The sequence below is a fragment of the Entelurus aequoreus genome, linkage group LG06 (assembly GCF_033978785.1).
Source record: "Entelurus aequoreus isolate RoL-2023_Sb linkage group LG06, RoL_Eaeq_v1.1, whole genome shotgun sequence".
NCBI classification, from domain to species: Eukaryota; Metazoa; Chordata; class Actinopteri; order Syngnathiformes; family Syngnathidae; genus Entelurus; species Entelurus aequoreus.
In genome coordinates, this window is record NC_084736.1 from 1,301,401 (window position 1) to 1,327,841 (window position 26,441).

The 26,441-nt window shown below is 38.3% G+C and overlaps 1 protein-coding gene across 7 annotated transcripts in view; it reads left to right on the forward strand.

Moving 5' to 3' along the window:
- LOC133651711 (transducin-like enhancer protein 4) overlaps positions 1–26,441 on the forward strand; it is a 122,682-nt gene that overhangs the window by 43,944 nt on the left and 52,297 nt on the right. For 3 of the 7 annotated variants that reach the window (XM_062049757.1, XM_062049753.1, XM_062049755.1), the window contains exons 5-9: positions 4,778–4,840; positions 12,441–12,515; positions 18,628–18,829; positions 19,131–19,147; positions 19,594–19,653. In XM_062049757.1, coding sequence (XP_061905741.1) covers positions 4,778–4,840; positions 12,441–12,515; positions 18,628–18,829; positions 19,131–19,147; positions 19,594–19,653 — 417 coding nt within the window. The remainder of the gene's footprint in view (positions 1–4,777; positions 4,841–12,440; positions 12,516–18,627; positions 18,830–19,130; positions 19,148–19,593; positions 19,654–26,441) is intronic. The other 4 variants (XM_062049758.1, XM_062049760.1, XM_062049754.1 and 1 more) reach the window with 3 other exon arrangements.

Below are 26,441 nucleotides of genomic sequence, written 5' to 3' on the forward strand. Positions count from 1 at the left end.
CGTGTTAGCATATTAGCTTATGCTAACAATACTAGCTTTATTACATCACGATAGCACGGGGGTCAGCAACCTGTGGCTCTAGAGCCACATGCGGCTCTTTAGCGGCGCCCTGGTGGCTCCATGGAGCTTTTTCAAAAATGTATAGAAATGGAAAAAAATGGGGTGGAAAATATATTTTTTGTTGTAACATGGTTTCTGTAGGAGGAAAAACACACACAAACCTTCCTAATTGTTAGAAAGCCCAATGTTTGATATGTTTGTGTTTATGCTTCACTGATGAGAGTATTTGGCGAGCGCCGTTTTGTCCTACTAATTTCAGTGGCCCTTGAACTCACCGTCGTGTGGACTGTGACTCAACAGTTTGTTTACATGTACAACTTCCTCCGACGCTGCCACAGAAAGACGTGTTTTATGCCACTCCTTTTTTTGTCTCATTTTGTCCACCAAACGTTTTATACTGTGCATGAATGCACACAGGGGAGCTTTGTTGATATAATTGACTTGTTATGGAGTGCTAATCAGGTATATTTACATCATTTGCTGAATTTCCCCCAGGGATCAATAAAGTACTTTCTATTCTATTCTATTCTATTCTATTCTATTCTATGTGTTGTCATTATTATAACACTTATATAAGTCTTAATTTTCTTTGCGGCTCCAGACAGATTACTTTTTTGTATTTTTGGTCCAATATGGCTCTTTTAACATTTTGGGTTGCCGACCCCTGCGATAGCACATACAAATACGCACAAAAACACTCCCACAGACATCACATATGAGACGGTTTAGTAAGTAAGAAGTCTTTTAGGTACATTGTAAAACTTACAAATATTGCTTGGAGTGATGAATGAAAAATTCATACGAGTAGAGAACGCTATGGACGATTAGAAGACAGAACGGCACTTTTACTTTCGGTTCAAAACTTTAAACAGCAGGAATTCTCATTCACCCAGCAGCACCTGCAGAGAGGTAACCCGTGTAAAAGATGGCACCATAGTACAAACAATAACACACCATCTAAGTGTCTTTGCATGTATTTATTGAAAACTATTTGCATTATGGCCGTCAACGAAGTAACATCCATAAAGTAGCGGCACCATTTTATAAGCCGCAAGGTACAAAGCGTTGAAAGAAAAAAGCGGCTTACAGTCTGGAATTTACAATTTATAATGTGGCTCACATGCTTTAACAAGTGCTAAAATACTGCACCCTCCACCATAGCATAACGCTGCAAAGTAGGAGGTCCCCTCCTCTTTCTCTCCTTATTGCCGTCAGTACCAAAAAACGTTTAGGTTTTTACCCTGCTGTCCGAGTCACCACTGACAGGCTGTCGAGTGGAAGTTTTTTCTGTCATTTGACACACCGGGGTGATGTCTCCGCGGACAATATGACATGTGTTACAGATAGCCTCGCTCGGAGCGATGGGGCCCCTGCGGGGAGAGAGGGCGAGGTGAGCACTCAATTCACAGCGTCGTAGACGGTGTCTGACCGAAGGACGTTGTCAAGCACACGCTGGTCATCCTGACCCTGGAGAGCTGGGTTCCTAACAGGTGCAAACTTCGTCCCGAATCTGTCAAAGTGACCCCGCTCACCACCTCAGAGGAAATGCGTCACAAGGGGCCAGATTTTGCTACATAAAATAACGTTAACACTTTTAAATAAAGGTCAAATGTATCAATTAAAATTATGTAAAATTTAAATTAAAATAAAGGTGCAAAAATAAGGAATACGTAAGAAATGCTAAATAAAGTGTTGCAAATTAGTGCAAAATGTGGAAATGTAAAAATAAAGAAACCTGAAAATAAGCATTTTCTGCAGGTTTAGTGCTCTAAAGGGTGAGCGCGGCTGACTAGGGTTCGTTTAAAAAAAAAAAAATCCCCAAAAACTGCCATACTGTCAAGGTGATTTTTCCTATTTTATCCACATTTTCTTCATTTTTACTTTGTCTTCTCACTCCATGCAAAAAAATCAACCGCGAGACAACAAGATGGCGCCACCAAACCTGATAGTTGATACTGTTACCTGATTGGCTGTTAGTGTGTCACTCCCACTGATCAGTGATCACTTCCTGCCTTTGTTCATTTTTTTATTGATACCGATTACATGTCTATTGCAAAGTGTTTACAGTGTGTAATATTTATTGAAAATAAGATATGATTCATCTCTTTATGTGAATCGTAACTGACGTTACTATTTCTGAAGAGAACTGTTGTTTTTAGAAAACATTGATATAACTGTGCTACAAATTGGAAACAGGAAGTGAACATATACCGTATTTTTCGGACTATAAGGCGCACTTAAAATCCTTACATTTTCTCAAAACTCGACAGTGTGCCTTATAACCCGGTGCGCTTAATGTACAGCATAATTCTGTTTGTGCTTACCGACCTCGAAGCAATTTTGTTTGGTACATGGTGAAATTATAAGTGTGACCAGTAGATGGCAGTCACACATAAGAGATACGTGTAGACTGCAATATGATGGCAGTCACACATTAGAGATATGTGTAGACTGCAATATGACTCAAGTAAACAACACCAACATTTTTCACCCAAGGAACTTTAGTTATTAGAGCGTTCCAGCCTGACGGTTTTTCACGAGACACTTCCGGCGTTGTTATTGCACTAGTGAGCCACGGATGAGGAGATGCTGCTCCGTTATTGATTTAAGTAAAGTCTAAATGTCATTAAAACAGTTGGCTTCATCTTTTGACACTTCTTCCACTACCGTCCTTGCACGCTACACCGCTACAACAAAGATGACGGAGAAAAGACGCTACCGAAGGTGAGCCACCTTAATAAGACCGCTCACCAAACGGCGCATCCTGAAGCGACTGTCAGAAAGCGGCTTGAAGATTACCTGTAAAACATCATCTATGCAACATTTTGACCAAAGAACCACCATTACATGTTATGTAGACCACAAAGAAGTGTTTTACATGTAGAAAAAAAAATAAAACAATTAGAGATGTCCGATATTATGTAATATAATATCGGAAATTATTGGTATCGTTCTTTTTTATTATGGGTATCGTTTTTTTTATTTTTTATTAAATCAACATAAAAAACACAAGATACACTTACAATTAGTGCACCAACCCAAAAAACCTCCCTCCCCCATTTACACTCATTCACACAAAAGGGTTGTTTCTTTCTGTTATTAATATTCTGGTTCCTACATTATATATCAATATATATCAATACAGTCTGCAAGGGATACAGTCCATAAGCACACATGATAGTGCATGCTGCTGGTTCACTAATAGTACTAACTTTTAACAGTTAATTTTACTAATTTTCATTAATTACTAGTTTCTATGTAACTGTTTTTATATTGTTTTACTTTCTTTTTTATTCAAGAAAATGTTTTTAATTTATTTATCTTATTTTGTTAATTTTTAAAAAAAGGACCTTATCTTCACCATACCTGGTTTTCCAAATTAGGCATAATAATGTGTTAATTCCACAACTGTATATATCAGTATTGGTTGATATCGGTATCGGTAATTAAGAGTTGGACAATATCGGATATCGGCAAAAAGCCATTATCGGACATCCCTAATAATAATATGACCCCTTTAATGCGCCTTGTAATCCGGTGCGCCTTTTGTATGAAAATAGACCTGAATAGACACGCTCATCGGCAGTGCGCCTTCTAATCCGGTGTGCCCTTTGGTCCGGAAAATATGGTATGTGTAAAAAAAATGCTTTGAAGAGGAAAAGGGGTAGGATTAAATAATGTTTGCTTCTTCCTACTCCTTTTCGAGCATGTTGGAAAGCGAAATTGTAAAATATGTGATTTATCATGTTGAAACTGAGTTCATTATCAAAATAAACTTCAACCAATACCAATATCTTGATATCGTATCGCCCAGCCCTAGTAAGAGTAAGTTTGTTTGTGTGAGAGACGTGTGTGTGTCTTTAGAAGAGTGTTTATTGTATGTCCATTTTGTGTTGATAAACAAACATTTCCATTAAGCAAGCAAATGTTCAAATCCTGTGTTGGTAATATTAAAACCTTGAAAATGATCTAAGGTACACTTGTTAGAAAATACATTACAGGCCAAAAGTTTGGACACACCTTCTCATTTCAATGCATTTTCTTTATTTTCATGAAAACCCTTTCAGGTGACTACCTCTTTAAGCTCATCGAGAGAATGCCAAGAGTGTGCAAAGCAGTAATCAGAGCAAAGGGTGGCTATTTTGAAAAACTAAAATAGAAAACATGTTTTCAGTTATTTCACTTTTTTTTGTTACGTACATAACTCCACATGTGTTCATTCATAGTTTTTGATGCCTTCAGTGACAATCTACAATGTAAATAGTCATGACAATAAAGAAAACACATTAAAGGAGAAGGTGTGTCCAAACTTTTGGCCTGTACTGTATATATAAATTTACGTGCGATTATTAAATACAAGTGAACTACAAACAAGATTCCATAAATCGAGAAAAAATATTTTGATTGTTTGACAATACTAATTAAAACATACTTTTAGTATTTCTGTGTGTTTTTGCCAATGTTATTCTTACACTGACTGATACGTTTTCTTGGGAAAAAAAAATCCTTCTGCCCTCACTTTTAGCACCAGCCTTTTTACAACACAGCATAGATCACATCCTGATTGCACACCAACATGCCATACTGATATTTATCACCATATATGACACGCTTTACTACGCTCAATTGCCAAGACGGGAGTTTCAGCGGGATGTGCGCCAATAGTGGTCGCCCTGCCAGTCGCTTGTGTTTACGTGCCCACTTCTCTGTCTTCCAGGCGGAGATTGTCAAGCGGCTGAACGCAATCTGCGCCCAAGTCATCCCCTTCCTCTCTCAAGAGGTGAGAAAGAAATGCCTGTCGCTGTGAGTTAAGGAGGGGGTGGGTGAAAGTGTAACGAGGGAGGAAAGAACGAGCGTGGCGCCAGGTGGATAGCGAGGCAGGCAGCATGGTCGCTAATGTACAGACACACACATTCTTGTATTTGTTACCTTCTTGAGACCTCAGAAAAATGCCAACCTCTTTAGGACCAACCTTTTCTAGATATTTAAAGATTTGTATTTACAACAATAATAATATACACATACTATGCAAATATAAAAAAGGTAAGCTTTTAGTAATTTTTTTTTTTTGGGACGTTGTGGCGAAGTTGGTAGAGTGGCTGTGCCAGCAATCGGAGTGTTGCTGGTTACTGGGGTTCAACTCCCACCTTCTACCTTCCTAGTCACGTCCGTTGTGTCCTTGGGCAAGACACTTCACCCTTTGCCTCTGATGGCTGCTGGTTAGCGCCTTGCATGGCAGCTCCCGCCATCAGTGTGTGAATGTGTGTGTGAATGGGTAAATGTGGAAATACTGTCAAAGCGCTTTGAGTACCTTGAAGGTAGAAAAGCGCTATACAAGTATAACCCATTTATCATTTATTATCATTATTTTCAGTTATTTACCTCAAGTTATTACAGTATGTCTCTATATACATATTTATTTATTTTTTTAAAATTCATTTTAGCCAAAGGGGTCGCACTTCAATTTCTTACACACACTTATTACATATGTTGACCAGAGGGAGAGCACTTTTAAAACCGACACACAGTCAATTTGAAAAATCCCTCCTTTTTGGGACCACCCTATTTTTGATAGATTTCACCACCAGGGGTGCAAATGAGACATTCTCTAATAGATGCAATGGTTTTCCGTATTGGGACCCTGATTTATGTCCTAACTTGTTCACACCTCCTCGTATGGAATGTACTTTTCCTTGTTGATGTTTCAAGAAGGGTGGAAATACAAGAACACACACAAACACACACACACATACACATTCTTGTATTTGTCAACTTCTTGAGACCTCCAAAAAATGCCTACCTCTTTAGGACCACCCTTTCTAGATATATAAAGATTTTATTTACAACATTAATAATATATACATACTATGCAAATATAAAAAAGGTAAGCTTTTAGTTAATTCCCTTAGATGCAATGGTTTTCCGTATTGGGACCATGATTTCGGTCCTAACTTTTTCACCGGTCCCCATATGGAAGGTACTTTACCGTGTTGATGTCTCAAGAAGGGTAGAAATACAAGAACACACACACACAGAAACGGATTATTCTTGGTTTATCCCCCCTTCTCAGGATAGGCAGATATACTGTGAACCTATTAAATGTCTCCCACCAACATATGCAGGAAAGAGTGTGATTGGTGCTGCAAACGTGGACTGTGTTTTAATATTATGTTCACTAAAGAATGCTTCTCGTGTATGTGTGTGTTTAGCAGATAAATCCCTCCAATGGAGGAGTTGAAAGTGCCTGTGTGTGTGTTTGTGTGTTCGCGGAGGGGTGGGAACAGCAGAAAAGAGCGAATGTGTACTCCAGGACTCTCCTCCAGATTAGCCCTGGATTAGGAGGGTTTAGGGTGGATTAGAAATAATGGCATTAGACAGCGGTGCCACTGCTGCTTGCCGCACGGCCCTGAGTCCCGCAGAGGATGGAGGCAGCGAGAGGAAAAAAAGGCTTTTAGCTGTTTTGTTTTAATTCACAGCCATGCTTGAATGTGAAATGAAACACAATCACACTAGCACCGCTCTGTATAAGGAGCTTCTTTTGTTTTACATATGGCGTTTATGATATTGTTCTTTCATGTTGCTTGGAAAGTTGCTTTCTTTTTTTTCCCAAAATATGTATATTTTTATATAGCCTAGCTTCTTTTATTGTGACATAGTTTAATTGTGCCCGGACACCCACTGGCTGCAACAGTAGGTACATCTGTACACTGTAATGAGAACAAACACAAGAGCATTCTGCCTATACAAAGATTATAAAGCTCAGTTTGGATGTTTGTTCCGAATTAGGGTTGTACGGTATACCGGTACTAGTATAGTATCGCGGTACTAATGAATCAAAAACGGTACTATACTCTGTTTGAAAAGTATCGGTTCCCCATTTTTTTTTGGCATGACGGCGCGTCGTCACGTCATGACATTGCTGGTTTTACGAGCAGAGAAGCATATTCGGCAATACAAGCAGACAATGTGTAGACAGAAAAGGGAGAACGGACGCATTCAGAATCATTTCGTAATTCAGCACGATTGTTGATTCAAACAAATTCTCGCAATATATTATTTAGTATATGAATTATGATAAAACCTTTTTTCAAAACAAGTTACAAAATGTCCTCATGGCTGCTGATGATAATATATGACGTTTACGCGCGTGTAAGCGTGCATCCATCCATCCATTTTCTGCAGATGGCCGAAAAAAACTTATTTTTAAAAATCGATTCTTGAAATTTTTTACCAGATTTCAAAATCCAGTAGTGTGTCGTCTGGGACAGCAAGGCCTTCTTTGTTGGCTTAACATAACCACAAATCATGGTCATAATTAAAGATAAAAACATTTTTTTATTTACTTTCCCTAAATATCTAAAAGTATTCATATTCTCTTCATGTCATAGTATGCTCCTTCCAGTGCTGTTGTTTTTAGGTTAGAGTTTGTATCCTATCAGAATTCACCCAGTTTATGTTGCCATGCTGTACGAAATCTGCCCAGAGCCTTCAGAATCAACAATGCAGGTGTCCGTGCACTGTAAGTGAACGGGCACATACTTGATAGATAATTGCGATAGTCAATCAGATCACGAGTTGTTGTCAGTAAGGCCTTCTAGCTTGCCTCACGTTAAATGTGACATTTACGCGTCCTGTGATTGGATACTCACCGGGACTGTTAGCGGATTAATTTGAAAACACAGACAGTTACGAAAGCCAATCAGATCACAAGTTGTTGACAGTAGCCTATCTAGGTAACCTGATGTTAACAAAAGTGTGATTGGATACTCACTCGTCATTTCAAGGGAGTATCCATTCACAAGTTTCAATTTAGCAACTACATCTTGTGAGACGATATCGGCCAACCCCGCAAGCTATCTCAGCTGTTCTGGCGAGGAAATGGGGAAATGCCCACCATTTCCACTCGAATCAACCGACTACAAGCAGTACCACTGTCTTATACGGCGTCGAACGGGTGCTACAAATTGTGAGTTCAAATATTGTATTTCTTTATTTTTTCACGTTTAATACGTTTTTAGCAATTTTAATTTTGACCGTACCACATAAGATATGTTTTAATTGCTGATTTTTAGATGCGCCAGATTACACTGTTGAGGGTTCAATGCGCAGTAGTGCGTAAATGTGTTTTTGAATAGTATTTCTCCAGCAATGGTCATGTGGTGACATAAATGATGGTATATTTTATTTTTTCTTAAATACAACTTGGTTGAAATAGTTTTAGTGTGTGTATATACTTTTTGAGCATATTAAAAAAATGGGACAAAAATATATATTTCCTTATGATGAAATTATGCACATGATTTTGCCATGACAGTGTCATATCATAAACAATAAGAGGATGCCCAGTGGTGTACATTGTGGTTGTCTACAACCATGTATCCATAGAATAGTGTGTGTGTGTGTGTGTGTGAGGGGGGGGGGGATTAATTCTAAAGTAGCTGCAGTTTACAATGGTATTTCCCCTTCTCATGTAGCTAAATAACACACATAATGAAAACACATAATAGTCCATTTCAAGCACTAGAATGTGTGTGTGTATCCATCCATCCATTTTCTACCGCTGGTCCATTTTTGGGGTCGCGGGGGGTGCTGGAGCCTATCGCAGCCGCATTCGGGTATGGGTATATATATATATATATATATATATATATATATATATATATATATATATATATATATATATATATATATATATATATATATATATATATAAATACAGTATATTCCTCGCGCACTAATTGACTGAAAGAGCGTGCACTTTGCCGATGATGTCACGTTACCGATGGGAAAATGCATTTATAGACAATATGATTTGCCTGAGCGGCTAGGAGACACAGAGAGTAACAAGCAGTAGAAAATGGATTAGAAAGGACAGATTTTAAAAAACAATATTCAAATAAAAAAATAAAAAAAATAAAAAATACAATTCAACCAGGGGCTTCCCGCGGGCCGGATTTTGGACACTGGCGGGCCGGAACCGGCCCGCGGGCCGTAGTTTGGGGACCGCTGAGTTAAAGGAACACCTTTCTGGCAGTATAAATAGTAAACATTATGTTTCTCTGTATAGGTTTTCCAGAACAATCATTATGTTACAACAGAGCAGTTATTTGTTGTCCATGGGGTATAATTTTTAATAATGATTTTCATCACATGTTATGTTTTGCACAGGTAGGTTAGGCGTTGCAGCTACACACATCTTTGTTTCCCACCTGATAAGCGCTTTCATCTCTGGCCTACTTTTAAATCTCCCACTCTCCATCTGGATCTTCCCTTCGCTCTCTTTGTACCCTCAGTAGGACTTTGTAGAGTTTGCTTCATCTTTGTTTATGTCTCTGTCTGGCTTTCTTCACGTTCAAGAGGTTTTTTTTGTAGTTGCTAGTTTCTTTCTCCCATAGCAAAAAGCTTCATTAATGGATGTAGTTGCTTACTTTTGGGACTCTTTTTACTTGATGTGAACTGGACCGAAATCCTCTTGCGCGGTTAGTTGTAGAAAATACAGAATACGTAGGGATTGGTAGCGTTTACATTTGAACCAATAGTACCAAATCGATACTTTAAAAATGGTGCTTAAATGGTGCCCCAACCGGTAATTAAAACATTGAAAACATATACAATTTTTTGTTAAAAAAAATACATATTTTCATTGAATTGTGTGACATTCAAGTTGAACAGACTAGTAATGTAAATATTAAACTTCAGTTTTGTAAATTAAATGATTAAAATAAAATTCACAACAAATTTTCATAAATACCGGGTTCCAGTCCAGATAGGATTTCATGGGATTACTATTTGCCATTACCGTAATTTCCAGACTATAGAGTGCGCCGGTATATAAACCGCACCCACTAAATGCTAGAAGAAAAAAAATTTTATTCCATATATTAGCCGCAGATATATATGTTGTGAAATGAGTTATTTACACAGAAAGATTTTGTAAATGTTTATTTACATATCTTTAATTGTTTCCAAACGGTGCCTATAACACTGCGGTAAAACGGCTGATCAAACAAAACAGAAGCCAACGTCATGGACCCACTAGCTGCGGAAGCTAGCTCTCCAATTAGCTAAACAGATTCAATAACTCCACGGTGACATTTTGGTGAATTTACTGAGGAGTTTGTGAAAATAAAAACAATACAAAAATAATTAAATTTTAAGATAATAATACAAACACGGTAGTTGGAGCCAGGACTGGTGGAACATTGACGTGAGTTCGTAAAATATTATTTTCCCCAGTTTTCTTCTCATTTGTCAACTATTTATTTTGCAACCGTCTATTTTGGTGAAAAATTATGATGCGTATTGCTTTATGCTGACGTATTGGTCGGATGAACGCGACCCAATTGTTCAGACCGCAGTCCCATCGCATGCATATCGTATTTGTAGCCGCATACAAAAGAGGCCTCTGTCTGATTTGAAAAATTCTGACTTGTACTGTTCACATTGACATGAAAAGATCCGATACAAGTCACATAGGGGCAGAACAATCGAAATTGACCCAGAGTGTGAACAAAGCCTTAGTGATGTGCCTTGTTTGAAAAATTAACATTTATTACAAATGTACTCGTTGCGATTCCGTTGTACCCCCGTGTGTAATTCCATGCAATGGCACCACAATGAAAGTGATTTTTTTTTTATCTACCCCTTGTTCATATTATTGTTCTCTTTTCCCATTATGTGTGCCTCTTTATACAAAATATTAAAAAATGTTTTTAAATATCACAACATGTGAGGTCCCAGAAGCACCGTTGTAAAAATTGCAAGTACAGGAAGTGACAAAGTCCGTAGGCATGCGTGGACCGATCGTGTCTTCCAGTACCGACCGTTTAGTGACATAGCTAACCCTCTCAATGATGCATTTATGTCTACTGTCATTTTCTGGTAGTTGTAGTAGGGCTGTTTTTAAAGTCTGAGATGGGCTTCCACTGGGACTTGCATATTGTACGACAAGAAGGTAAATCAAGTCTGAGGTGGTTATATAAGGTCAAAAAATATGCTTCAGTAAATGTTTTTTTCAGAAAGGACCACTCTAAGCCCAGCAGGCACAAAACAATAAAACAATGTTTAGAACTTGTTGAGAACGATTAATCAATAATGATTTTTGACGTTGATTTGGCGGTTAAATTGTGGTCATTTCCCAACCAATATTCTACAACACAAATACAACATTCAAACAACATATTTGACGACGTTCAGTCAATGTCAGGTTGTGACGTTCTGATTCTGAGTCTGATTTCACCTTTGAAATTTGGTCATTTTCAAACCAATATTCTACAACACAAATACAACATTGAAACAACATGCTGTTTGACGACATTCATTCAATGTCAGGTTGTGACGTTGATTTGATCGTTGAATTTTGGTCTATCCCAAACAATATTCTACAACATAAATACTACGATGAAACATGCGTTTTGACAAAGTTTATTCCATGTCAGGTTGTGACGTTGATTTGACTATTAAAATTTCGTCATTTCCCAACCAATATTCTACAACACAAATACAATGTTGAAACAACATGCTTTTTGACGATGTTTATTCAATGTCAGGTTGTGATGTTGATTTGACCGTTGAATTTTGGTCATTTTCCAAACAATATTCTACAACATAAATACAACGTTGAAACAACATGCTTTTTGGAGACGTTTATTCAATGTCAGGTTGTGACGTTGATTTGACCATTGAAATTTGGTAATTTCCCAAACAATATTCTACAACACAAATACAATGTTGAAACAACATGCTTTTTGACCACGTTTATTCAATGTCAGGTTGTGACGTTGATTTGATCATTGAAATTTGGTCATTTCCCAACCAATATTGTACAACACAAATATAACGTTGAAACAACATGCTTTTTGACCACGTTTATTCAATGTCAGGTTGTGACGTTGATTTGATCATTGAAATTTGGTCATTTCCCAACCAATATTGTACAACACAAATATAACGTTGAAACAACATGCTTTTTGACCACGTTTATTCAATGTCAGGTTGTGATGTTGATTTGACCATTGGAATTTGGTCATTTCCTAACCAACAATGTGGATCCAGCGTTAGACATCAACGTTGACTCAGTTTACAAATACAACTATTTTGCAATGTTGTTTCAAAGTAAGTTTTAAAGGACATGTACGTAAAATCAACGTTGTATCAATGTCTTGTGACTGCTGGGAAGTTAGTCTCACTGTGCCACGCTTTATGAAATCTTAGTAGTTACAGTCCATTGATCCACTGATAGAAGAGCTCATTTACAGTAAGTTGCAACCCTATGCATTAATGCTGAGAGTAATTAGGAGCTTTGTAGATAGAGACCACAACATTTTCAACCTTCTCTGTCACCCTTATGCGGAAGATTAATTCCCGATTTTGTGTCTCAGCATCAGCAGCAGGTGGTGCAAGCAGTGGAGAGGGCCAAGCAGGTCACCATGGCTGAACTCAACGCCATCATTGGAGTGGGTGTTTGTCTTTCTCGCACGTCATTTTTCTTCTGCAAAATATTTTGTTCTATTATATTTATACTTAAATTCAAGTTTCAGTCACATGCAGTGGTACCTCAGTTTTTGTACACCCCACTTTTTGCTGTATTCTGTTTAGAGATGGGATTCATGGCTCTTTGAAGGAAGCTAGGTCTTGAGGAGCTGTTCCTTTCAAAGAGACGTTCAAAAAACTGGCACATTTCTAGTTTTTTTTTTTCTTAAATCAGGACCCAATCACCAGTAGCAGTTATAAGATAATGTGGATCAATATATTAAAATTTGCACCACTATTACTGTATTAATAGGAATGATTTTAAAAATATGTATACAGTACAAAATTGTACTACCATACCTGGTGTGCGTACACTTAAACTACTTAACATCAGAAGAATAAACCTAAAAAGGGAATTCTACGTTTCTTTGACTCGGAAACAGTTCGTAACTGTAAATCAGTTCTTGTTCACTTAAAAGAGCAGTTCAAAAGTTTCGATTCGTTTGCGAACGTCACATCTCTAATTTAGTTTTCGACAAACTAATCCGTTGCCTCCGCATATCATTCCGCCAAAACCAAGAACCTTATGCATTGGTGAGTCAATCTTGTCCTGTTACTAATACACTGCATCAGTCCGACTGTGTCTTCATCACAAAACATGCCCGTGTTGGACTGACTCAACTTCTTCCAGCCCCGTCGCTTCTCTATGATGTCATCTTTGGTTGACCCTGTAGTACTTCGTTAACACAGCGTGTAAACAGATTGTGCAAACAATAAAATTTGGTGTACTGTCAGTGGGCGTGTTGCATGTGATTTACGAAGACTGTGCGCTATTCATAACTGGTGCAGACCGCCTTATTTTAAATTTGCATGTACTAACGGGTCTTTCACCACAGAGATACTCGATCATTTTACTGCACATTCATGTTATCATACCGGTTTTGGTGTGTTTAAAAAAAAAAAAGCAAAAGACATATACCACTTTTTATGGGCATTTCAGAAACCAGCTGTGCATCTACAATGAAACCCACTTTCTTTTATTTCAATGCGCTCTCAGGAGCTGGCTGCGGCACTGACTGTGAATGTGAAGAAGAATATGCAAGAAAATGCACATTGCAAGTACAACGTTTGTAGTTATTTTCACATAGGAAATATATTAGTAATATTATCTTATATATGAAAAAACATCATTAAAAAAACGTCATCAACAACAATGCTAATCAAGCAGACTTTGTGAGAGCCAACGACGATTATTTTGGGAAAAATTACGATCCAGGAAAACTTATATTTTTGAGCCCGAACACAAAGAGGATGAGCAATAAGTTTTGGGAAAATTAACCAAGTGCTAAATGGAAGCAGCTTTATTGTAACACTATAGCATTGCTATGTGCTAAACATAAAAACTAATCATAATAAACCATAATAAAACAAACACTAACTGTACAATTTCCACTCTTGCTGGGATCTCGACTGGCGGGTCATTCGCATAATTCCGTTTAGATGAAGTTTCACTTGCAATCCTCATGAAGAGTTACAAAGAAAAAGTTGCCGCAACTCGCGTCTTTTGTAAAAAGATGTGAAAGTGGACCAGCCTGTCGGTCCGTGGCCACATTTATCTACTACCAGATGAGAGATGCATGAATTATAATCTAGAACAGGGGTCACCAACGCGGTGCCCGCGGGCACCAGGTCGCCCGTAAGGACCAGATGATTCGCCCGCGGGCCTGTTCTAAAAAAAAAAAAAAAATAATAATAATTTTTTTTTTTTTTTTTTTTTTTTTTTTTTTAATTAAATCTAGATAGAAAAAACACAAGATACACTTTCAATCAGTGCATCAACCCAAACAACCTCCCCCATGCACACTCATCCACACCCACTCACACAAAAGGGGTTATTTCTTTCTGCTACCAATATTCTGGTTCCCACAACATAGACAACACATCTGCAAGGGACACAGTCCCTGAAGCACACATGATTGTATAGGCTGTTGGTCCACTAACATTTTCATTAATTACTATTTTTTATGTAATTATTTTTATATTGTTTTACTTTCTTTTTTATCCAAGAAAATGTTTTTTATTTATTTATCTTATTTTATTTTATTTTTTTAAAAAGGGCCTTATCTTCAACAGACCAAGTTGTCAATGAAATTAGATTTGTTTAAAGGGTTTTTTAAACCAGGCCCAGTCCAGATAATGTCCAAGTCGGACTCAGCAACACACACCTTCATTCATGTACACAGAAAAAAATTAGGGAACACAACAGATTGCATATAATTTATAAACAAAATTACATTTTCAAAATAAGCATTTATGTACAGTCCAGATTATGTCCAGGTCACTCAAATTAGGGAACACAACAACAGATATCATATAATCTATAAACATAATTATACTTTCAAAATAAGCCTTTGAGGACTTCTCATCTTTTTTTTAATGTTTTTTGGCATCATTATCGTTTTCAACCATGTAACTTTCTAAAGTTAGAAAATACCGGTACTGAATAAATGTTTTAAAGAAAGTAAATCTAAGTGAATATCTGTTTTTGGCCTTAAAAATAAACATTTTACCGAGTACTATAATTAAATTGACTAAATCATGATTGTCAATGAACTCTCCTAAAATAACAGAAACCACATTAAGCTTCATAAACAAACCAATCCTTAAACACATTTTTTCAACTTCCACCCAAAACAAAGACACAATATGACAATACCAAAACAAATGCAGGGTGGATTCAGGCTCCTGACAACACAATCAGCAATCATCTGACTCTCTCATATTCCATAATTTTAACATTTTCCCTGTGGGTAAGAAGTTATAAATATTTTTTATTTGAAAATAACGATTTTGCACATCGATAGTGGTTTTATATATTAGTTTGAATATGGCATCCCATGGCAACGGGCAGTCAAAAAAGTCCTCCCATTTTCCATTTGTGTTGTATGAGGCAGCCTTCAAAGATTTCTTTATTAAATAAAAATTATATATTTTTCTATTTATTTTAGTTCTTTTTTGCCAACTAGAATTTCTTATAAGAGGTTTACAAACTAATAATTTAGTAGTTCCATAATTAATTATTTGTTTTCATCTTTTCCCAATTACTCCAGTTAGTTGATAAAATGAAAAGCTTGAGCAAGCATCACCATACGTAGCTCTAAATTCATCATACTTCATAATTTTACCATTCTCATTGATAATATCATTGACAAAAATGATTCCTCTTTCAAACATATTTTTCCAAAAGAAAGGCTTTCCATCTATTACAATATTAGAGTTCATCCATATTAATTGCTGCAAAATATCGTCTCTTTTTTCTGGCACATAAAATGGAAAACACCACTATGAGTGGATTGTTTCCTTTATGTTTCCCAGCAGACTCTCTGGGAGGGGATCACTTGTAAAAAAGGATACAATTTATTTTGATACAGTACATGTTTTTTGTCCAACAGGACATTTGTGTACCACTCAATGTTTAAATACATCTTTGGAACAATTGATGCTTTTAAAGACAGACACATAGCTTCAAGGTTGAGAAGTTTCAGGCCCCCATATTCATACTCTTTGTACAAAACCTTTCTTTTAATCTTTTCTGGTTTGCCGTTCCAGACAAAATCGAAGACCCTCCGCTCATAAATCTTAAAAAAGTTTTGTGATGGAGCTGGTAATAACAAAAACAAATAAATAAATTGAGGAATAATTAACGAGTTGGCAATAGACATTTTACCATACAAGGTTAGGGATTTCCCTTTCCATAATTGCATAATTTTGTCCAGCTTTCTTAGTCGATTATCATAATTTACTGAGCCTAGATCTTCCAGATTTTCTGGGACAACAACACCAAGTATGTTAACTGGTCCATCTGTCCACAAAACAGGCACTTTGCATTCCATTCGAAAGGACGTTCCCTTTAGATTTCCGATCCTTAACATTTTATAATTATCATAATTAAGCTTAAGGCCAGATTGCTGTGAAAATATGTCCAAAAGATTAAGAAGGTTCCGCACACAATGAGGAAAAATCTTATCTTTGTGAATCAGCCTTTTCTGACATGAACTTCATCAAGAACAAACACAGAACACGCCTCACTGATGCACATCTGCAAGACCCACTCAGAGTTGCAGTGTCAAGTTACACACCAGAGTACAACACACTAGTTAACAGCATGCAATGCCAGGCTTCCCACTAACTGACAAAGAAACAGATAACAGATTTGGTGTCCATTTCAAAGTGTGACATGATTTACAAATTTGAGAGTTTACTTTTGTATTTTACATGAGTTATTATTTGTACAAACATGGTGCAAAGTAATTCATGATTTGTTAAAAAATGTTAGTGGCTAGCTAGTTAAAATGGGATATTGTGATTTCACAAGACTGTCTTAGAAGTGATCATTTGAAAATGTTAAATTTGAAAAATGTGCACTTAGAGAAAATATAAAAATAAAGTGTTGCATATTGATATTTATCTGTTTCTATATATATTTATTGTGAGAAATCATTAAGATGATCAGTGTTTCCACAAAGATAAATATCATTAATTATTAATAATAACAGAGTTAAAGGTAAATTGAGCAAATTGGCTACTTCCGGCAATTTATTTAAGTGTGTATCTAACTGGTAGCCCTTCGCATTAATCAGTACCCAAGAAGTAGCCCTTGGTTTCAAAAAGGTTGGTGACCCCTGATCTAGAATTTACTATGAGCAAGTGAGACGAAGCAAAAGCCAGCCGTGTGTCAGTGTGTCAACAATAGCAGCTTAAGCTAGCATTAGCTCACTGCTATCAATGCACTGCTAAAATAGTCAGGCTGCGTTAGCGCTAATAATAACAACATCACTCATATTTGGTTAATTTTCAGGTCATGACATGTAAATGGAGTATTGTTGACGCTTTCTGGATGTTTTTTAGAGGGTATAAGGGGCGCAAAAGAAGACCCTTGGTCTGTTGACTTAATTGTTAGCTATTTATTTACGATTTCAAATGCATAAATAAACCAAGCATATGTGTTCTTGTCTTACATAAGGATTGTGAATGATAAACAGCACATCTCTTTTACATTTTTGCGTACTTCCAGTATGACTGATCTAATGATATGGTCAGAGTGCAGAAGCGTTACTCCATTGACGTAGTATCTACGGGAATTGTCGAAGATATTCAGAGCGGAATATTCAAAATGGCAGACTTATTTTATGGCATTTCGTGATGTTTCGCTGGTATTTTCACATACTTTGCAGATTGTAAATACAATTGCATACGGTTTAATGGATACAATGAAACACAATTAAGCATATAAAGTAAATGTGTTTTTCCACTCTACAGATACTTTAAGTCATCCAGCAGCGATAAAATTATAAAAGCTGAATAGACGATCGGAATAATTTTTATTTATTTCTCACAGTCCAAATATGAGTGTTTACACTCACACGTAGGACAGAGGTTTCTCTGTCCATCTTCTGTCTTTGCAGCGCGAGCACCGAGTGTGTGTCAGTTTGCACACACATTTCAGACGTGCTAAATAAAATGCAAAATAGTGCTCGCAAAACGGTGATGAGTGTTGCTAAATCACATTGCGCGTGCTAAATAGTATATATTTGCATCATCTCCTCCCAGTATTGTAGGCGTTTTGATGATCAGCATATGTTCTGCATATCACTTAACAGACGCAATCCTCTTTGCACACGTCTAGTAGGTCAGCTTTGCGTGTGTTCTCAAGTTTCCACGTGTTTTAGTACACGCAAATCTTTAGTAAATCAGGCCCTCAGTCTTTTTTTTTGTGCCTACGGCTGAAGAGTAAGCCACCATGGGGGCCAAAAACATTCGCAAGTGTTAACACATTGTTTTTGGCATGTAAAACTAAAATTATATATGAAATGTTTTATAGCATCTAGAACTGTTTAATTGGATGTACATAATTTGTTGTGGGAAGAACACAAGTTTTTAGAAAGGATTACTAACGAGAACTGATGTGCCGCTGTATGTTAAGTTATCTGTTCTTCCGTTACCATATTTATTTAAATGTAGCATTAACATGATGTGTGCGTGTGTGTGTGTGTGTGTCTGTGTGTGTGTGTGTGGGTGTGTGTGTGTGTGCTGCAGCAGCAGCAGCTCCAAGCTCAGCACCTCTCCCACAGCCACGCCATCCCCGTCCCGCTCACGCCTCACCCAGCAGGTCTTCAGCCCCCCCTGGGCCCTGGCGCCGGTACTGCCAGCCTGCTGGCGCTCTCCTCTGCCCTGGGTCATCAGCTGCCCCTCAAAGACGAGAGGAAACACCAGGACAGCGCCGAAGAACACCCAAGAGGTAGGACACCTTCCTCCGTACTGTACTGTCGTTGATTTTGACATAGTGTGAAACAGGCGCTCAGTTATCTAACTCGTGTGCAAACACATTTGGCAGAAGATTAGAATGCATTAAGATGGTCTAGGTTTACCATGTTCGCCAGATGCATGTTTACTATTTTAATGAGCTGATGTTGATTCAAGGCAAACAGTTAATGAAGTTCTAGTGTTACCTCATGTTGCATCAGATGATGTGTGTGTGTGTTGGACTTAATTATGCTACTCATTTGAAATGTTTCTGTTTCCTTTCTCCTGCCTCACAGAGAGAGACTCAACTAAGGTATGTTATCTGTCTTCTTACAATCTGAAAATGTCATTTATTAAACAGTCCCTCCAGGATTTTGTTTAGATAAAATGCCTGAATTCGCTGCAACTTGTTCAAAAAGTTGCAGAAAAAGTTTTGATGTTTTGAGTTAGCACTGCGCGAATAAATAATATCACGATAAACACATAATCGAATGCGTTCGGATAAAATGTTCGATAATTCAGAGACCAGAAGCGGCCGAGCAAGGTTGGTTGCATGAAAAAAGGCACTCTATCTCTGGTAACCGAGTAACGCAGGAAGTGATCACACCATGTAGCGCCAAGTTGACGTTTCGCGGTTGATTCTTTGCATGGAGTGAAAAAAGAAAGTAGAAATTAGTGCAAAGAGAGCAAATAAATTGTGGATAAAACAAAAAAAGTCACTACGACATAATGGCAGTTTTTTGATTTTTTTTCAAACAGACCGTTGTCAGACCAATGTGGACTATAAATTATGCAAGGTGCTCGTCTCCACCAAGAACGGTAATACCACACACTCACCTATTGTAGTCACGCTCACTCACCCTTTAGAGCAGTGGTCCCCAACCACCGGGCCGCGGACCGGTACCGGGCCGCGCAAGAAAAAAAAACAAAAAAACGTTTTTTGTTTTTTTTTATTAAATCAACATAAAAAACACAATATATACATTATATATCAATATAGATCAATACAGTCTGCAGGGATACAGTCCGTAAGCACACATGATTGTATTTCTTTATGAAAAAAAAAAATCCACTCACCACCCCTGGGACAAATTTTCAAGCTACAAAAAGGTTGGGGACCACTGCTTTAGAGCACAGCCTGGCATTAACCTTGCAGAAAATAGTTATTTACATTGTCATACTTTGCACTATTTTGTTACTCTTTATTAAGCATTTCATAAGTATTTCCAATTTTTGCAGCTTCATGTTAAGAAGTTTTTGTTAAGTGTTCAATGTGACTTTAGAATTGTATATACATTAAGTGTTTTCAATCCTTGTGTTGACATTTCCTTTCCATTGTACTTGAATAGCTGAGGGGATTTTATAATCAGAGGAAGATTACATTTGAAATATTTTTTTTTTACCTTTTTTCTCCTGGTACTTATTTAAAATATCAATAACTATTGATATCGACTGATATATAACACCTATTTCGTGATACAGTTTTCATCCTGTTGCCCAGCCCTATTTTAAGGCTTATTTTTTCATAACATTTATTTAATGTCATCCATTTTTAGTCTTCCTTGATCACAGAATTTCAACATCAACTGCAAAACAACAATTTTTTACGTATTTTATACCACATACTTAAAAGTAGACACTAGATGGCAGTAAAAGCGCATACTCAGAGTTCTTTGACTACATTTACATTGCAGGTCAAAGTGGCCGAAATAGGATTTTTTCTAAATTAAATATTTTCCTTCTGACTGTTTAGATTACAAGTAAAATGTGATCTTTATCAGAATCCAGTCTGAACGCACACAGGCCCCAGTGTGGCCCCAATGTGGCCTCGACGTCACTTGCATGCGATAAAGTGAAAACAAAGAAAGTTGACCATATTCCATAAATTAACTACTACTAAAAAATAAAATATAAGTAGCCAGACCTTAAAAATAACTGTTTATTACGTGAAAATAAATAAAAGTAGTGTATTTTCTGGATTATAGAGCGCACCGGGATATAAACTGCACCCACAAAATTTTAGAATAATTTTTTTTTTTCCCATACATTAACCACACCAGACTATAAGCCGCAGATGTATAAAGTCGTGGTCAAAAATTTACATACACTTGTAAAGAACATAATGTCATGGCTGTCTTGAGTTTCCAATAATTTCTACAACTCTTATTTTTTTGTGATAGAGTGATTGAAGCACATACTTTTTTGTCACAAAAAACATTCATAAAGTTTGGTTCGTTTATGAATTTATTATGGATCTACTGAAAATGTGACCAAATCTGCTGGGTCAAAAGTATACATACAGCAATGTTAATATTTGGTTACATGTCCCTTGACAAGTTTCACTGCAATAAGGCACTTTTGGTAGCCATCCACAAGCTTCTGGCAAGCTTCTGGTTGAATTTTTTGACCACTCCTCTTGACAAAATTAGTGCAGTTCAGCTAAATTTGTTGGTTTTCTGACATGGACTTGTTTCTTCAGCATTGTCCACACATTTAAGTCAGGACTTTGAGAAGGCAATTCTCAAACCTTCATTCTAGCCTGATTTAGCCATTCCTTTACCACTTTTGACGTGTGTTTGTGGTCATTGTTCTGTTGGAACAACCAACTGCGCCCAAGACCCTACCTCCGGGCTGATGATTTTAGGTTGTCGTGAAGAATTTGGAGGTAATCCTCCTTTTTCATTGTCCCATTTAGTCTCTGTAAAGCACTAGTTCCATTGGCAGCAAAACAGGCCCAGAGCATAATACTACCACCACCATGCTTGACGGTAGGAATTGGTGTTCCTGGGATTAAAAGCTTCACCTTTTCTCCTCCAAACATATTGCTGGGTATTGTGGCCAAACATCAAAATTTTTGTTTCATCTGACCACAGAACTTTCCTCCAGAAGGTCTTATCTTTGTCCATGTGATCAGCAGCAAGCTTTAGACGAGCCTTAAGGTGTCGCTTCTGGAGCAAGGGCTTCCTTCTTGCATGGTAGCCTCTCAGTCCATGGCGATGCAAAACACGCTTGATTGTGGACTCTGACACCTGTGTTCCAGCAGCTTTCAATTCATTGCAGACCTGCTTTTTGGTGGTTCTCGGTTGACTCTTGATCATCCTGACCAATTTTCTCTTAGCAGCAGGTGATAGCTTGCGTTTTCTTCCTGATAGTGGCAGTGACAAAACTGTGCCATGCACTTTATACTTACGAACAGTTGTCTGCACAGTTGCTCTTGGGACCATAAGCTGCTTTGAAATGGCTCCAAGTGATTTTCCTGACGATTCATTTTTTCAGATCTGTGCTGAGTTCCTTTGACTTTCCCATTGTCGCGTTTGTAACCGAGTCTAATGACTGCATCACATGAGCCGTATTTAACCCTTGTGTGGTGTTTGGGTCTGTGGGACCCGTTTTCGATTTTTATTAAAAGAAAAATGATACAATTAATTAATTTTTCAAACTGAGACTCACTGGCTTTGGCTCATTTTCTGTAAAGAACATATATCAGAATACATATTTAATGAACACACACCATACACCCCCCCTACACATTTCTATTACATATAAGATGTCCAGGGTCCACTGGACCCGGGGCTAATAGAAGTGTGGAAATTTATGTTCTGTGTACCACACGCCCACACACACACACACACACACACACACAGACACACACACACACACACACACACACACACACACACACACACACACACACACACACACACACACACACACACACACACACACACACACACACAACACACAGCAGGCCTAGAAAGGAGGAGGACAGAGTGTAGGTACACAGAACATCAGAGGGTCAAATGTGCGACAAAATGAGCGCAGACAGTGTTGACAAACAATGTTGCAACCTAGTGTGGGAACCGCAGGTGCAGAAACACAAAAGAAGAATCACTGTGGGATGCAGAAACTGGCAGAGAAATTTCCATGCAACGTTCGTGTTGTTGTTACTTAGCCAGTGTTTGTGGGTCTTAGACTTAGACTTAGACTTACTTTTTATTGTCGTTCAAATTTGAACTTTACAGTACAGATAGGAACGAAATTTCGTTGCATAAGCTGGTTGGCAGTGCAGGATAAAAAAGCAATAAGGTGCAGATATAAATAAATAGATTACTGTACAGATAAATATATTGCACTTTTGCATATGCATCTACGTTTATGGATGTATGTTATATTGTCTTTATATTCCAGCGAGTTCATCCATTTTGGGGGGAATTGAGGGGATTATTATGATGTGTTCAAGAGTCTTATGGCCTGAGGGAAGAAGCTGTTACAGAACCTGGAGGTTCTGCTACGGAGGCTGCGGACCTCTTTCTAGAGTCCAGCAGTGAAAACAGTCCTTGGTGTTTCTGAGCCCTGGTCAGGCAGCAGCTTTTTGCAATCTCCTGGATAGGAGAAAGAGGAGTCCTGATGATCTTTTCCGCCGTCCTCACCACTCTCTGGAGAGACTTCCAGTCTGAGGCACTGCAGGCTCCAGTCCAGACAGAGATGCAATTGGTCAGTAGACTCTCTATAGTGCCTCTGTAGAATGTGGTGAGAATGGGGGGAGGGAGCTGTGCTCTTTTCATCCGACGCAAAAACTGCATGCGCTGCTGAGCTCTTTTTACAAGAGCTCCGGTGTGTAGGGACCAGGTCATATTGTCAGTTATCTGCAACCCCAGGAACTTGGTGCTGCTTACCATCTCCACCGCTGTGCCGTTGATGAAGAGTGGGGCGGGGCTGGACTGGTGCTTCCTGAAGTCGACAATGATCTCCTTGGTCTTGTCGACGTTCAGGACCAGGTTGTTGGTTCTGCACCAGTCAACCAGATGTTTCACCTCTTCCCTGTAGTCCATGTCGTTGTTGTCACGGATGAGGCCCACTACTGTTGTGTCGTCCGCATACTTCACAATGTGGTTAGTAGTGGACCGGCGCAGCAGTCCTGGGTCATCAACGTGAACAGCAGCGGACTCAGGACGCAGCCCTGGGGGGAGCCGGTGCTCAGGGAGATGGCACTGGAGGTGTTGTTGCCCACTCTCACAGACTGGGGTCTGTCTGTGAGGAAGTCAAGCAGCCAGTTGCATAGGGGGGTTCTGAATCCAAGGGGGGTCAGTTTGCTCACCAAGTGCTGCGGTATGATGGTGTTGAATGCCGAGTTGAAGTCCAGAAACAACATCCGCATGTGTGTGTCCTTTCCTTCCAGATGTGCTAAGCTCAGGTGGAGTGCAGAGGAGATGGCGTCCTCTGTGGAGCGGTTAGGGCGATAAGCAAACTGGTATGGGTCGAATGTGGGGAGAAGTCTGGAGACAATGTATTCCTTTACCAGCCTCTCGAAGCACTTCATTACAGATGTTTTTTGGGATAAGTCATTATTTTAACTTAAAAGTGTTTGATTGTGAGGCATTAAAAGCCACAAAATGGAACGGGTCCATTAGACCCACAAACACTGACTGAGTAACAACAATATGAACACCACACAAGGGTTAAATGGGCTCAGAGAAGTCAACAGTTGTCGTCAATCATAATCACTCACATGAAGTTAAGAAGCCATGCCATGAAGCTAATTTACCATACCATACCATACCAACTTTATTTATAAAGCCCTTTAAAAACAACCACAGTTGAAAAACAAAGGGCTGTACACCACAAAGAAATAAAGGCAAAGGACAGACTAAAAAATAAAATTTAAAACAGAAGTAAAATACACATTAAAAAAGCAAATACAAAATTACCCTAAGAACAATTTTGTTAGATAAAAAGCAGTTAAAAAAGTTAAAAGTTAAAAACAGTTTAAAGTCTCATGCTGGGTTAAAAGCCAGTGAATAAAAATGGGTTTTAAGAAGGGTCTTAAAAATAGCCAAAGAAGGGGCCTGTCTCACATGAAGTGGAAGATTATTCCAGAGTTTGGGGCCCGCAGCAGAGAAGGCTCTGTCCCCCCTGAGCTTACGCTTGGATTTGGGTACCTCCAGGATCAGCTGATCAGCTGACCTGAGGGACCGGGTGGGGGCATAGAGGTGGAGCAGCTCAGAGAGGTAAGGTGGGGCAAGACCATGTAAGGATTTAAAAACAAGTAAGATAATTTTAAAATGGACTCTAAAAGACACAGGCAGCCAGTGGAGGGAGGCTAAAACAGGAGTAATGTGCTCTCTTTTTCTTGTGTTTGTTAAAAGTCGGGCAGCTGCATTTTGGACCAGCTGCAGACGTGAGAGGGGGGACTGACTAATTCCAAAATATAAAGCGTTACAGTAATCCAGCCGAGATGTAATAAAGGCATGGATTACTGTCTCAAACTGTTGCCTAGAAAGAAGGGTTTTAACCTTAGCCAGCTGACGTAAATAAAAAAAGCTGGCTTTCACCACTGTGCCAATCTGACGGTCCAATTTAAAATCACTGTCAATACGAAAACCCAGGTTGGTGATCATGGGCTTAACGTACAAAGCCAAGGGGCCAAAGTCAACAGGGGGAAGCTCACAGGTACCACTAGGTCCAAACACTATTACTTCTGTCTTCTTTTCATTGAAGTTTAAGAAGTTTAGGGCCATCCAGGCCTTGATGTCATCAAGACAAGCAAGTAATGGCTGTATTGAAGAGGCATGATTTTTCTTTAACGGAAAATAAATTTGTGTGTCATCAGCGTAACAATGAAAACAAATACCATGCTTTCTTAGGATTGAGCCCAGGGGAAGTAAATAAATAGAAAAGAGCAGTGGTCCTAAAACTGAGCCCTGTGGGACCCCACATGTTAAGGGAGCAACAGAAGATTCAGAACCAGCAACATTTACAGAGAAGGTCCTGTTAGTCAAATATGACTTCAGCCAACTCAGGGCAGTACCACAGATGCCCACTTGATGGCATCTGGCTAATTAAAATATTATGGTCCACCGTATCAAATGCTGCTGTTAGATCGAGTAAAACTAAAATCACATGATCACCTAAGTCTGTTGCTCGAAAGATGTCATTAAAAACCCTTACTAATGCTGACTCGGTACTATGGAGGGGTTTAAACCCAGACTGAAAGACTTCTAAAATATCAGAGTCCTCTAAAAAAGTGTTTAACTGGGTAAAAACAATCTTCTCCAAGATTTTTGAGAGAAAAGGCAGCTTAGAAATGGGTCTAAAATGGGCTAAAACTGAACTTGATTTTTGATTTTTGATTTGATTGTAACTTTTCTACATCACCAAAATTAATTGATATGTGTTGCTGTATGTATACTTTGGACCCAGCAGATTTGGTCACATTTTCAGTAGACCCATAATAAATTCATCCATCCATCCATTTTCTACCGCTTGTCCCTTTTGGGGTCGCGGGGGGTCGCTGGAGCCTATCTCAGCTGTATTCGGGCGGTATAAAAGAACCAAACTTCATGAATGTTTTTTGTGACCAACAAGTATGTGCTCCAATCACTCTATCACAAAAAAATAATAGTTGTAGAAATGATTGGAAACTCAAGACAGCAGTGACATTATGTTCTTTACAAGTGTATGTAACTTTTGATCACAACTGTACCTTGTGAAATAAGTTATTTACACAGAAGCATTTTGTAAATGTATATTTATATTCCTTAATTTTTTCCAAACTGTGTCTGTAAAACAGCCGATCAAACAAAACAGACATCATCGTCATGGACCCA